This window comes from Drosophila erecta, unplaced genomic scaffold, assembly GCF_003286155.1.
Source record: "Drosophila erecta strain 14021-0224.00,06,07 unplaced genomic scaffold, DereRS2 tig00000000-arrow-pilon, whole genome shotgun sequence".
Taxonomy (NCBI): Eukaryota; Metazoa; Arthropoda; class Insecta; order Diptera; family Drosophilidae; genus Drosophila; species Drosophila erecta.
The window spans coordinates 8,393,378-8,404,593 of NW_020825194.1; the positions used below are offsets into that span (position 1 = coordinate 8,393,378).

General features: G+C 47.3%; 4 protein-coding genes across 24 annotated transcripts; 2 read left to right on the forward strand and 2 right to left on the reverse strand.

Annotated features, from left to right (window-relative positions):
* Positions 1-527: 527 nt before the first annotated feature.
* On the reverse strand, positions 528-3,443 carry LOC6554998 (phosphatidylserine decarboxylase proenzyme, mitochondrial). 2 transcript variants are annotated; one of them, XM_026983800.1, is made up of 2 exons: positions 3,244-3,443; positions 528-2,446 (listed from the first exon to the last, which is right to left on the reverse strand). In XM_026983800.1, exon 2 carries the CDS (start codon positions 2,079-2,081, stop codon positions 738-740), a length of 1,344 nt encoding a protein of 447 aa, XP_026839601.1. In that variant the 5' UTR covers positions 2,082-2,446; positions 3,244-3,443; the 3' UTR covers positions 528-737. The 2 variants fall into 2 exon arrangements, with proteins under 2 accessions (XP_026839601.1, XP_001982053.1); XM_001982017.3 differs by having other exon boundaries at positions 528-2,436; positions 3,244-3,330.
* LOC6554999 (beclin-1-like protein) lies at positions 3,444-5,045 on the forward strand. Its single transcript, XM_001982018.3, has 3 exons — positions 3,444-3,703; positions 3,758-4,805; positions 4,860-5,045. Exons 1-3 carry the CDS (start codon positions 3,589-3,591, stop codon positions 4,963-4,965), a joined length of 1,269 nt encoding a protein of 422 aa, XP_001982054.1. The 5' UTR covers positions 3,444-3,588; the 3' UTR covers positions 4,966-5,045.
* Positions 5,046-5,063: 18 nt separating this feature from the next.
* Positions 5,064-6,540, reverse strand: LOC6555000 (replication stress response regulator SDE2). The gene is made up of 2 exons (XM_001982019.3): positions 5,799-6,540; positions 5,064-5,741 (listed from the first exon to the last, which is right to left on the reverse strand). Exons 1-2 carry the CDS (start codon positions 5,892-5,894, stop codon positions 5,145-5,147), a joined length of 693 nt encoding a protein of 230 aa, XP_001982055.1. The 5' UTR covers positions 5,895-6,540; the 3' UTR covers positions 5,064-5,144.
* LOC6555001 (nucleolysin TIAR) lies at positions 5,967-11,160 on the forward strand. Of its 20 annotated transcripts, none has more exons than XM_015153814.2 (5): positions 5,967-6,117; positions 7,761-8,803; positions 8,988-9,896; positions 9,958-10,051; positions 10,103-11,160. In XM_015153814.2, exons 2-5 carry the CDS (start codon positions 8,576-8,578, stop codon positions 10,282-10,284), a joined length of 1,413 nt encoding a protein of 470 aa, XP_015009300.1. In that variant the 5' UTR covers positions 5,967-6,117; positions 7,761-8,575; the 3' UTR covers positions 10,285-11,160. The 20 variants fall into 20 exon arrangements, with proteins under 20 accessions (XP_015009300.1, XP_026839598.1, XP_015009301.1 ...); XM_026983797.1 differs by having other exon boundaries at positions 6,040-6,117; positions 7,764-8,803; XM_015153815.2 differs by lacking the exon at positions 5,967-6,117 and adding an exon at positions 6,181-6,269 and having other exon boundaries at positions 10,121-11,160.
* Positions 11,161-11,216: the final 56 nt, after the last annotated feature.

Consider the following 11,216-nt stretch of genomic DNA (forward strand, 5'->3'; position numbering starts at 1 on the left):
CGCAGATGATCGGTTCGCATCAATCTGTTGCCAGGCCGAATAAATAACACTCACAGACTTCGTGTGTGTCAAGGCCAGGGACCAAATCACCCGTCACCGCCTGATAAGTTCAGCGAACAAGATTCCCGGCGTCGGGGCTTGATTGAATCAATTAAACGAAATGGATTGCGATCCCGGATTCTGCGCTCATGTAAACACACTGGGTGGCGCAAGGTATAGACGACTGGTCATCTTTTCGTCGGCAGCGGCACGCGTTCGTCTAGACAGAATGGGTTTGGTTCATTTTCAGGTTCACTGATAGCGTGGCATCCGCAAAGGAGGTGAGTGTGGACCCCCGGGGAGCGATATTTGGCCCGATAAGCTTGCGACAGACAGACTTAGGCTTTCTGAATCCTCAGCAACGAGGGGTTCAACGACTGCGAATCGGCCCGGTATCTCTTATCAAAACGCCCCCTGATAACGCCCCACCTCAACAAACAGTGTTCTAATTAAGAAGCGCGTGCCTGAATGAGTTAATTGATGGTCTGTTGTTGTTCTCAAATATATTTCGACGTTTATTGTATAAAATATAGCTTATGACTACTGAAATGGCAACAATACACAGAGTTAGCTTCGCAGGATGTTCACAAAATACATTTGCCTAGGACACGAGCGTCTGATGCTAATACAACAAGTGATGTGAACAGATGAGGGACAGGACTTTGCACTGATACGGTACAGAATTGTGGCTTCTATTTTCATTTGGAGCCGACGATGTGGCCAAGGGACTCACCAACGCGGATCTTCTGGCCGGCAATAATATCGAATTTGAAGTTCTTTGGCGCCTCGAAGAGCAGGACAATGGTGCTCCCCATGTTGAACTGACCCACCAGATCGCCCTTGCCGAACTCCTTGGGCGCTTCTGTTCGTTCCTTGTTCAGGACCAGTTCATCGTACTCGTAGGTGCTGGACGGATGCTTGCCGACATTGAATCCAGTCCACCGGTTCGTCTTCAGATCGGCATCCATGTAGATTTCGACGGATCCCACGTTAGTGGCACCCACGGCGGTATAGGAGAAGAATCCGTGTTTCCATTGGCCCATGTATAGCACACGTTCGTTGAGGCAAAACAAACCAGGCAGCCAGCCGGCCACTTTGGGACTCACGGACAGCAGTTCACCGGAGAAATGACGACGAATGGTAGGCTTCCAAGCGGCAGGAGAGTGGAATCGGTGGTAATCTCCGGGAGCCAGATATATTACGCACTGGTACAGCTCTGTAGAACCATCGCTCTTCTTTTTGAGGGCCTGAGCATAGGAGGCACCGGAGTTGGCTTGCTCTACAGTCTCCAGTGGGCCAAGGAAGTCCTCGATGCTGTAGCTCACACCCTTGACCTGCTCGATCAGCGAGTCCGAGGCGCTGCCAAAATGTAGAACCTTACCGTCGGCGGGGGAGACCAGCGGGGCCTGCTGATCGATGACACGAACGCCCTCCTTAAGCGGCCTGGTAAAGAACTCAGCCAGACTATTGTAGTGCTCATACTCCGGATACATGGCTTCGCTTAGATTGACGTTGAACGTGTTGGAATACCATCCGTAGACATAGGGTCGCAGACTCGGAGGCAAGTAGCAAGCGGCCAGCCAGCCCCAGCATCGGCTAATTATGCGCAGTGGGAGGGAGCAGTATATGCGCGACTGGAGTTCAGACGCTGTCCGTGGTTTTCCATCCCGTTCGCAGCGATTCTTCTGCAACTGCCACTCGATGGCGCCGAACACGCAAATGCCCATAGGAGCCCAACGCAACAGGAATCCTGTCCACCGCGAGAGTATATTGCGCCGGATCTGAGCTAACTCCTGACTAGGATTCGGTTGCTGTTTAGGCTGCGGGAGCCGGTGGTGTAGTGGTGCCTCCTTGGAGGCTTGATTCGAGGAGAACTGGCGCAAGTGACGGGCCACTGGCAGACTCGCATTCTGAGCCTGCGGCTGTGGTCCTTTGTTGGGCTGTAGCTGTAGCTGGGCCGGCTGATGCTGCTGCTGCACCACCTGTCTAAGATTGCCGGCTTTCAGCAGGAAGCGGCCACGAGGTATAAAGTAGGAAACCATTGTTGCTCTCGCTATTGATAAACGGCTGCCCCCGCCGCACTAATCACGTAATCACGTATGTATGCCTATATGCCCAGATAAAAATGGCACGATGTGGAACTGGTCTCGGCTTCTGTTTTTTGTTTCTGTTTGTTTAATCTGGCGCGATAAATTTGGCTGGCTTTTGAGCGACTGAGCGGCGTAGATCCGCAAATCTAGAGATTCGGTCGGAACCTAGGAACAGTTGCAATTTAAAACACTAGCATTCGGTGAAGGGGAATTCTGGTTCAGTCAGTCCTCTTGTGTCAGAATTTAAATGTTCGTGGGAGGAGGAGTTCTGGGCGCTTCAATTGTTGCTTCCGTATCGCTGTGCTGCCTGCAAGAGACTGAAAGTTTTCCATGGGTCGTCTAATACGAAGAAGCTACAATGTGACCACGGCAGTGCTGCCATCTTTTAAAAGCTAGATTATAAGCGACCAAATTCGAGCTGCCCTATTGTTAGAAATTTCGAACTTGATAACGGAAACTTTTCAAAAACTAAATTTTGCTTAGCAATACACTTTATGTAGTTATGTCAAGCTTTAATTGCAAATCTGTATCAGTTTCTCTATTTAGTTAATTAATATTGCTTTGTTTTCATTCCGCTCTTGGAAATTCTTTGCTTATCATTGTTTGTGGCTTACCAGCAATACAAAGATTGCGAAAATCAATGTCCTTAACCTTTAATACTTTGCTTAGATGTGGGGTGCTAAATAACTCAAAGATTGCGAAAATTAATGTCCTTAACCTTTAATACTTTGCCTAGATGTGGGGTGCTAAATACGTCATTTCAAAGTTTTAAGTACTACATTCGCTCAACTGACGTAATCTAATTTAAATGTATATGTATTGCTTGTTTTTGGCACTGTGTTATAATTTTGGTAAATTAATAATTAATAATATTTTTGATAAAGTAGTTGAGTTCACAAAAAATATTATAAGTCCTATGAAATCATCTGTTTTGGTACGTTCTTCAAACCATTAATCTTCTCAAATTAGCTTGCCTAGATTAGCACTATTATTTATATAATTTATACTTTTAGATCTTGTTACTAGCGAATATTTGGTAAGATCAGCACTTAAAAAATAGCTAGGCTGGCTAGCAGCACTGGCGACGACACTTCGTCTAATGTTCTTTGCTTACCAAAACAAACCAAACGCCAAACCTCTCGAGTTCTCTCTTATCAGCGGAAATTTTGGTCAAGGCCTGCAGCTCCGCGGCACGCTTGAGCCTCTTCGGCGGACACTATTAGGCAATGTTTTTGTTTAAAACTGGTTTTTTGTTATTTTTTTTCTTTTTTACTGTCCTAGGTTGTTGTTGGTTGACAATTTACTGTCCGATTAACTGCGCCATTTTTCCACACTCTTTATCGGAGGGGGTGGCAACTCTAGCAGCCGTTGCCATCAGCTGATGAATTATTTGTGTTTTCACACTCGGTGAAAGATTTAATTGTATGCAAAAATCGAAGGACAACAAACAGCAGCGACCATGAGCGAGGCGGAAAAGCAGGCGGTGTCCTTCGCCTGTCAGCGCTGCCTGCAGCCCATCGTCCTGGACGAGCAGCTGAATAAGATTAGCGTGCACGCAATGGCGGAGTTGTCTTGTAGGTAATGGGTGATAAACACTGGAAATCCCTCTAATAATTCCGTCTTTACAGTGCCCATCTACGGAGACAATGGTAATACTTTGGACCCCCAGGACGCCAGCAGCTTCGACCACTTTGTACCTCCCTACAGGCTTACGGACTCTATAAATGGCACCGGGTTCATGCTGGTTTCCGATGGCAGAGACAACAAAAAAATGAGTGCTGCTTTCAAGCTGAAAGCGGAGCTCTTCGACTGCCTCTCTTCCAACTCTGAGATTGACCATCCGCTGTGCGAGGAGTGTGCCGACTCAATGCTGGAAATCATGGACAGGGAACTACGCATCGCCGAGGACGAATGGGATGTGTACAAGGCATATTTGGACGAACTGGAGCAACAGCGTGAAGCACCTAACGTTGAGGCTCTGGACAAGGAGCTTGATGAACTAAAGCGCAGTGAGCAGCAGCTACTGTCGGAGCTGACAGAGCTCAAAAAGGAGGAACAATCGCTAAATGATGCCATTGCCCAGGAGGAACAGGAGCGAGAGGAGCTGCATGAGCAGGAGGAAAGCTACTGGCGCGAGTACACCAAGCACAGGCGTGAGCTTATGCTCACCGAAGACGACAAACGAAGTCTGGAGAGTCAGATTGCCCACTCGAAACAGCAGCTAGACAAACTGCGCGACACCAACATATTCAACATCACCTTTCACATCTGGCATGCCGGGCATTTCGGTACCATTAATAACTTTAGGCTGGGTCGCTTGCCCTCTGTATCCGTGGATTGGTCAGAGATCAACGCCGCTTGGGGGCAGACGGTGCTCCTGCTATCTGCGCTTGCTCGTAAGATTGGCCTCACTTTCGAGCGGTATCGCGTGGTACCCTTTGGAAATCATTCGTATGTTGAGGTGCTCGGCGAGAATCGAGAGCTCCCGCTCTATGGTAGCGGCGGATTTAAGTTCTTCTGGGACACCAAGTTTGATGCTGCCATGGTGGCTTTCCTCGACTGCCTCACCCAGTTCCAGAAGGAGGTCGAGAAGCGCGACACCGAGTTCCTGCTGCCCTACAAAATGGAGAAGGGCAAGATCATCGATCCCTCAACGGGAAATTCCTATTCTATCAAGTAGGTTCCGAAGTGGCAACGATTTTATGGATACTAATGATGGTTTCCTTACAGAATCCAGTTTAACTCGGAGGAGCAGTGGACCAAGGCACTGAAGTTCATGCTGACCAACCTGAAATGGGGATTGGCCTGGGTTTCTTCGCAGTTTGTGTCACCGTGATTTTTCATTCTCTTTGTCTTTAAAGTGTATATTTATAAATTACTAAATTATCCTCTTAATATTAAATCTAAATCTTTCAAGTTTTAAATAAAAAAGTATATTATTATGGGCTGCTTTAATTTCAAATAAATGTAATGTAAGAACGTCTTATGTACATACTAATTACAAAAGTTATTTATCTAGTTTTGTATGGCTTTTTTCTGTGTTTCTGACTCCTCCTCGCTGTCGTCAGAGTCGGATCCAGAGATATCATCGCCTATCCAGAGTGTGCCCTTTTTCTTTTTTTTGGCCTTGGTCTTGTCTTCGGCGGGGGATTTTCTTTTGGTGCCACTAGCAGAGGCTTCCTCGACCCCTTTGTCCTTGTTCTCCTCGGCCTGCTTGAGTCCTTCTTCGAAGGCGTCGTTAACCTTTTCGGTTAGATTAGCCCTGGCCTCCTCGTACTTATCGTCCTTAAAGTCGTGTTTGGGCACGGCCAGCAGTTTTTCGATCTTTCGCTTTTTTCGCTCCTCGGCCTCCCGTTCCCGCTCGCCCTGCTTGTCCAGCCAGGCGCGCACCCGCTTTTCTTCGTTGATATCCCGCAAACGACGTCCACTCAGGTCGCGGCAAGCCTCGCGATTGGTAGTCTTTTCAATTTGGGCACCAATTGCTCGAAGCATGGAGCCGAATCCTCCTTTGCCGCCGAGCTGACGCAGAACACAGTGAACATCTCCAGACGTAAGTTCTCCCTCCAAGCGTTTGCCATTGCTCATTAGGTAGTAATCCTCTGGTTGCAGGTTCTGTGAAATGAAGACACCATTAGAAAATCTTTTGAAATTCATACATCACTTACTCACTGTGTTCTCCGCAATCCGGCTGCACAGCTCATCATATTTAATGTGATCCCCACAAGAAATTATATATTTAGTGTTTATAAAAATATTTATGCCCATTTCGACACTCTCCCTTTTCGATAACGATTGCTAGTTCTACTCCGCTTTGTGCTGCATCTGCGTCCGCAGTGCGTGTGCTAGAAAGAGAAAGCGGTGATGCAAGCGTTATCGGCTGCCCTAGGGTTGCCCCTCTTTCGATAACATTGTCTTAAATGCCTTAAACTCCCGAATTAAGGTGTGATCTTTGTTATATTACCGCTGAAAACCCATTAAATACTCCTAAGTAAGTAATAATATAACAAAACCGTGTCAATTCCATACTTTTCATTGCATTTCCTAGCTTGCCGCCATTGCGTTTTTATTTCCCAGCAAGTTGGCAGCCCTGGCTCTCGCACACAAAATCTCATTAATTAGTTCGCATTTTAGACGACGAAGGTAAAATTTTAGCGACGCGTTCAATGTAAATTTGCAGCCCTTAAAAACATTGAAAGTTTCGCAAATTTAATACAAACCGGTAGCGGCTAAACTTGACCGTCAATTTAAGTGTGCGAACAGAGTGCAGAGCAAATAAAATGCGGTAAATTTACAAACGCAGCCACGTCACAGAGAGCGCATTAAATCAAAAAGAAGAGAGTGCGGATTTTGGCAGCGAAATCCGAGTTTGAACAATGGACATTAACGAATGCACTAAAGTGCGGCGATTGTGGGGACGAGTTAAGCCCAGTTTTCGGCATCGCTGGTAGGCAGCAGGGTCGGGGCGGGGGCGTGGCGGTCGACGGAGGCGGGGGAGCGGCATTAAAAGATGGCAGCACAAAAGCGAACAAGATACATACATATACGTAGATATAGCGGCAAGCTGAAAAGGCAAATGAAAAGTCCCGCATTCAAATCGCCTTGGTATTGGTATATTGGCATTAGTTTTAATACACTCAATAGCCAAAAGCGAATAAAAAGCAAAAGCAAAAGAAAAGTGGCGACTCATGTGAGCAAAACGCAAACAAAAAGACCAGCGCAAGACGCCTCTCTGTGCGTGTGTGTGTGCGTATCGGTGCTAATGTGTCGGTGTGTGTGTGCGAAAAAGAGACGAAGAAAATAAGCAGCAAATGAGCAACAAAAACCACCCCGCCATTCCCTTTTCGCCGTCTCTTCGGTTCTGTGACTTTGACTGACATTTTCTATCGCCGCCGCCGTAGTCGTCGCAGAAATAATCAAAATCAAGTTTAGTGCTTTAAACATTAAAATTTGATTTCGCAAAGAGCGAACAACAAGAACCCAAATCTAATGCAACCGTGTGTGCCGCCCGCCCGCCGGTTTCGCAAAATTTCCCACATCTTTCTCTTCCTTTTTCCTGTTTTTCTTTCTCCTCATTTTGTTATCGACGGTCATTCATCTTCTAGTCGATTTTCGCCGTTCTCCTTTCGCCCCCTTTTTCGTTGGCGTGCCTGAGTGTGCGTTTGTGTGTGCTATGCGTGAGTGGCCCAAAAAGAATTTGGATAATGTGAATACAGAAATTTATTAATTATAAACTAAATCATTTTGCAAGGCCCGCAAATTCGTTGCGAATGAATGGCTATTGTCAATTGTTGGCCATTCGCTTTGTTATAAAGGCAGGCAGTCTCTTTCCCCTGCCCTTTCCCACCCCCTTCTCTCTTTTTCTCTCGCGCTATGAAGATAGCGCACTCACTCTCCCCGTGTTTTTTGTGTGCGCAAGTGTGTGTGAGCATGCGTCTGTGTGTGCGTGTCCCTGCACTGCTTTGCCGCCTTCTTTGTTCCCCGCATGCGAAAAGGGGGCGGGACGGGGTAGTCGATTTATATCCATATCATTTGCGCCTGTTTTAGGCCCACCGATCATGTGCCATTAGACCTTGTCCCACTCTTCCGGTTATCAGCCCACAGCTAACCCAAATTCACCTCTCTCTTTTGCAGCAGCAGCGATTCCAGGGGTCAGCTTCGAAACCCGAAAACTACACTCAACCTGCGAACTTTCACACTGTTCAACATAGCTAAATAATTTTTGTACTAAAAGCAAGAATAAGTAGTCGCAACCAAGTATTCATATGTACATTTATACAATCCTGTATATTGGAACGGACAACTATTTATAATCACACAACAACATCCGAATAATTGAAGGATCGAGCAATTCTGTAGTACCAAGTAGCGTACCCCAAGGAACCCCGAATCCCAGGCCCCCAGGAAAGAAAGTCAATCGATTATAGACACATATAAGGCGACTAATCGTATATTCCAAAACACTCCATTAGCGTTTAGTTAGGACAGATATATTTATACGTATACATATAGATGTTTAACGAAATTTTCAATTAGGCGCCAGATTAGGAACGAAGTAAAGCAATAAACGACGAACCTCAGAGTTAAGCAAATAGTTTTACCTACCAAATTGAGCATATATAGTTTATATAATCGAAATAATCAAGCCAATCCGTGAGTGAGTTGAAAGTAGTAGAAAATCAAAGTATTCAAATCTCTAGCCGAGTTCTCTGTTAGCAGCTAGCATCCTTTGGGTTGCCGCAAAGACACCTGTTTAATTAGCAGATACTTCTTTAGATTTTGTACGTAGCTAGGAACATAATCTGGAAATTTTTGATACATCCCCTTCCGATTAATGCGGCCAGGTGCAGTTGTTGCAATTTCGGTCCGAGTGTAGAGTCAGTAGAGACAGTCGCTGTAGTCTAGTGTATAACTCGATCGAAACCACAGTCCCGGTACATCCGACAGCTATGGACGAGTCGCAGCCGAAGACCCTGTACGTGGGCAACCTGGACAGCTCAGTGTCTGAGGACCTGCTCATTGCCCTCTTCGGCACAATGGGCCCTGTCAAAAGCTGCAAAATCATTCGGGAGCCGGGAAACGATCCGTATGCCTTCATCGAATATTCCAACTACCAGGCAGCCACAACAGCCCTGACCGCCATGAATAAACGCCTATTCCTCGATAAGGAAATCAAGGTAAGCTGATTACCTTCTCTCTTTAGTTATCAAAATGTGTCTGAACATGTGTATTTCATTTCCTGTGGACTCATTACTTAGAATTCTATTCTTTTGCCACAAATTTTCCCCACGCCCAAGCACCATGATATTTTTAATTAGACAGAAATTAATTGATTGCCGATTAAACGAATTCTCTTCGCAGGTCAACTGGGCCACCAGTCCCGGCAATCAGCCGAAGACAGACATCAGTTCGCACCACCACATATTCGTGGGCGACCTCAGTCCCGAGATTGAGACAGAGACGCTGCGCGAGGCTTTCGCCCCATTCGGCGAGATCTCCAACTGCCGCATTGTCCGCGACCCTCACACCATGAAGTCAAAGGGCTATGCCTTCGTGTCGTTTGTGAAAAAAGCGGAGGCAGAGAACGCCATCCAGGCGATGAACGGCCAGTGGATTGGCTCGCGGTCGATACGCACCAACTGGTCCACGCGCAAGCTGCCTCCGCCGCGCGAGCCCTCCAAGGGCGGAGGCCAGGGAGGCGGTATGGGTGGCGGACCGGGTAACGGGTCCGGTGTAAAGGGAAGTCAACGCCACACCTTCGAGGAAGTGTACAACCAGTCGAGCCCCACCAACACCACCGTATATTGTGGCGGATTCCCGCCGAACGTCATCAGCGACGACCTGATGCACAAGCACTTCGTCCAGTTTGGTCCCATCCAGGACGTGCGGGTCTTTAAGGACAAGGGCTTCTCGTTCATCAAGTTTGTTACCAAGGAGGCAGCCGCCCACGCCATCGAGCACACGCACAACAGCGAGGTTCATGGAAACCTGGTTAAGTGCTTCTGGGGCAAAGAGAACGGAGGCGATAATTCGGCCAATAACCTCAATGCCGCAGCTGCTGCGGCAGCAGCCTCTGCCAATGTTGCCGCCGTTGCAGCTGCCAATGCTGCGGTTGCCGCTGGAGCGGCCATGCCCGGTCAGATGATGACGCAGCAACAGATCGCCGCCGCTACTGGAGCGGCGATACCCGGCCAAATGATGACGCCCCAGCAGATTGCAGCGCAGTATCCATACGCGTACCAGCAGATGGGCTACTGGTATCCCCCTGCGGTAAGCATTACATTCCTTCAATGACATAAACGATTGACACTAACTTTTTGCGTTCCTGCAGGCTTATCCCACAACCCAGATGCAGACGCAGTACATGCAGCAGGGCTACTATCCCTACGCCTACACTACCAGTGCTCAGCAAGCGGGAGGAGTCCGTAAGTTTACCTTTCTCAGCTCCTGAATACTTATGACCTTGGCTTAATCAGCTTGCATACAATTTTCAGCGGCTGGATACCGTATGGTGCCACCGAATGTTGCATGGGGCGTGCCCGGAACTGTGGTGCCCGGTGTGACGGCCGCCGCAGCATCCGCGGCCGCTGCAGCGAACGGATCACTTGCCCCCCAGATGATGTACAGTGCTGCGATGCCACAATACCAGACCCAATGAGCTGAGATGTGACGCCAGCTTCGACGCCGTTTGCAGCATCCGGGAAGTCGCCCCCAGCCGCAGCCACAACCACCTCTGCTGCATCAGCTTCCGCACCTGCAGCAGTTGCAAGCGCATTACGCACGTTTAGGTTACGTACAATACCGAGTAGTAGCAAAGTCGGAACCGCTCCTGGCCATGCCGTTGGCCAGCAGCAGCAGCCACATTGACGGTGGCGATGTATCTGGAGATTAATAGGATGCGCGAATGTCCAGTTTTGAAGTTGTGGCTACGGTTGCGGCTGACTGCGGTGGACAGAAGCGGAATCGGGGGTGCTATAGCCCCCCAAAGTCGAAGGTTAAGGCGGTGCGTGGAACTCAACTTCAAGTGATTCACGCCGGCGACAACTGAAAGAACATCAACTGAAAAGCTCCGGGCGATGGGCGGGTAGCTGTAGCAATCTAATCCAATCTAAGTACGTGTTAAAATAATTTAATGATTTGTAATTTAAGCAGATATAGGCGTATAAACGAAACGGAAACAAAATAAAACAAACAGAACAGAGATAATGCTAATTACGCGCGACAGAGTTAAAACAAGCAACAACAAAAACAAAACAGTCGAAACATGAAACGTGACAAAGCAAATTGTAATTGTAACTATGTGGAACATGTGTCAACGAAAACTGAAGACGGAAAGGGTAGTGTCAGTAGGATGAAAGAAAAGCCACAAGCAAGCCGAATGCAAAAAACAAGAGGAAAAACAAATTTAGTCACTAAGAGAATGTAAATTCGAGCATACATATTGTATATTTCCAATGTGGAAAACGAAATGCGATATAAATATGTAAAATGTAAAATAAAGAAGCAAAAAAATATATAAAACAAGTGAGAAAACGAACAGACGCTGTTTTTATATAATGTTTTATAATGAATTCAAGAGAACCGCGTTGT

What these genes read in the sequence shown, in the direction of transcription:
- LOC6554999 (XM_001982018.3), top strand. Translation starts at nt 3,589, where the DNA reads ATGAGCGAGGCGGAAAAGCAGGCGGTGTCCTTCGCCTGTCAGCGCTGC. An exon ending in CGCAATGGCGGAGTTGTCTT is followed by an intron (nt 3,704 to 3,757) that starts GTAGGTAATGGG and finishes CCGTCTTTACAG; the next exon opens with TGCCCATCTACGGAGACAAT. An exon ending in GGAAATTCCTATTCTATCAA is followed by an intron (nt 4,806 to 4,859) that starts GTAGGTTCCGAA and finishes GTTTCCTTACAG; the next exon opens with AATCCAGTTTAACTCGGAGG.
- LOC6554998 (XM_026983800.1), bottom strand. Translation starts at nt 2,081, where the DNA reads ATGGTTTCCTACTTTATACCTCGTGGCCGCTTCCTGCTGAAAGCCGGC.
- LOC6555000 (XM_001982019.3), bottom strand. Translation starts at nt 5,894, where the DNA reads ATGGGCATAAATATTTTTATAAACACTAAATATATAATTTCTTGTGGG. An exon ending in GCCGGATTGCGGAGAACACA is followed by an intron (nt 5,742 to 5,798) that starts GTGAGTAAGTGA and finishes TTCATTTCACAG; the next exon opens with AACCTGCAACCAGAGGATTA.
- LOC6555001 (XM_015153814.2), top strand. Translation starts at nt 8,576, where the DNA reads ATGGACGAGTCGCAGCCGAAGACCCTGTACGTGGGCAACCTGGACAGC. An exon ending in TCCTCGATAAGGAAATCAAG is followed by an intron (nt 8,804 to 8,987) that starts GTAAGCTGATTA and finishes TTCTCTTCGCAG; the next exon opens with GTCAACTGGGCCACCAGTCC. An exon ending in GCTACTGGTATCCCCCTGCG is followed by an intron (nt 9,897 to 9,957) that starts GTAAGCATTACA and finishes GCGTTCCTGCAG; the next exon opens with GCTTATCCCACAACCCAGAT.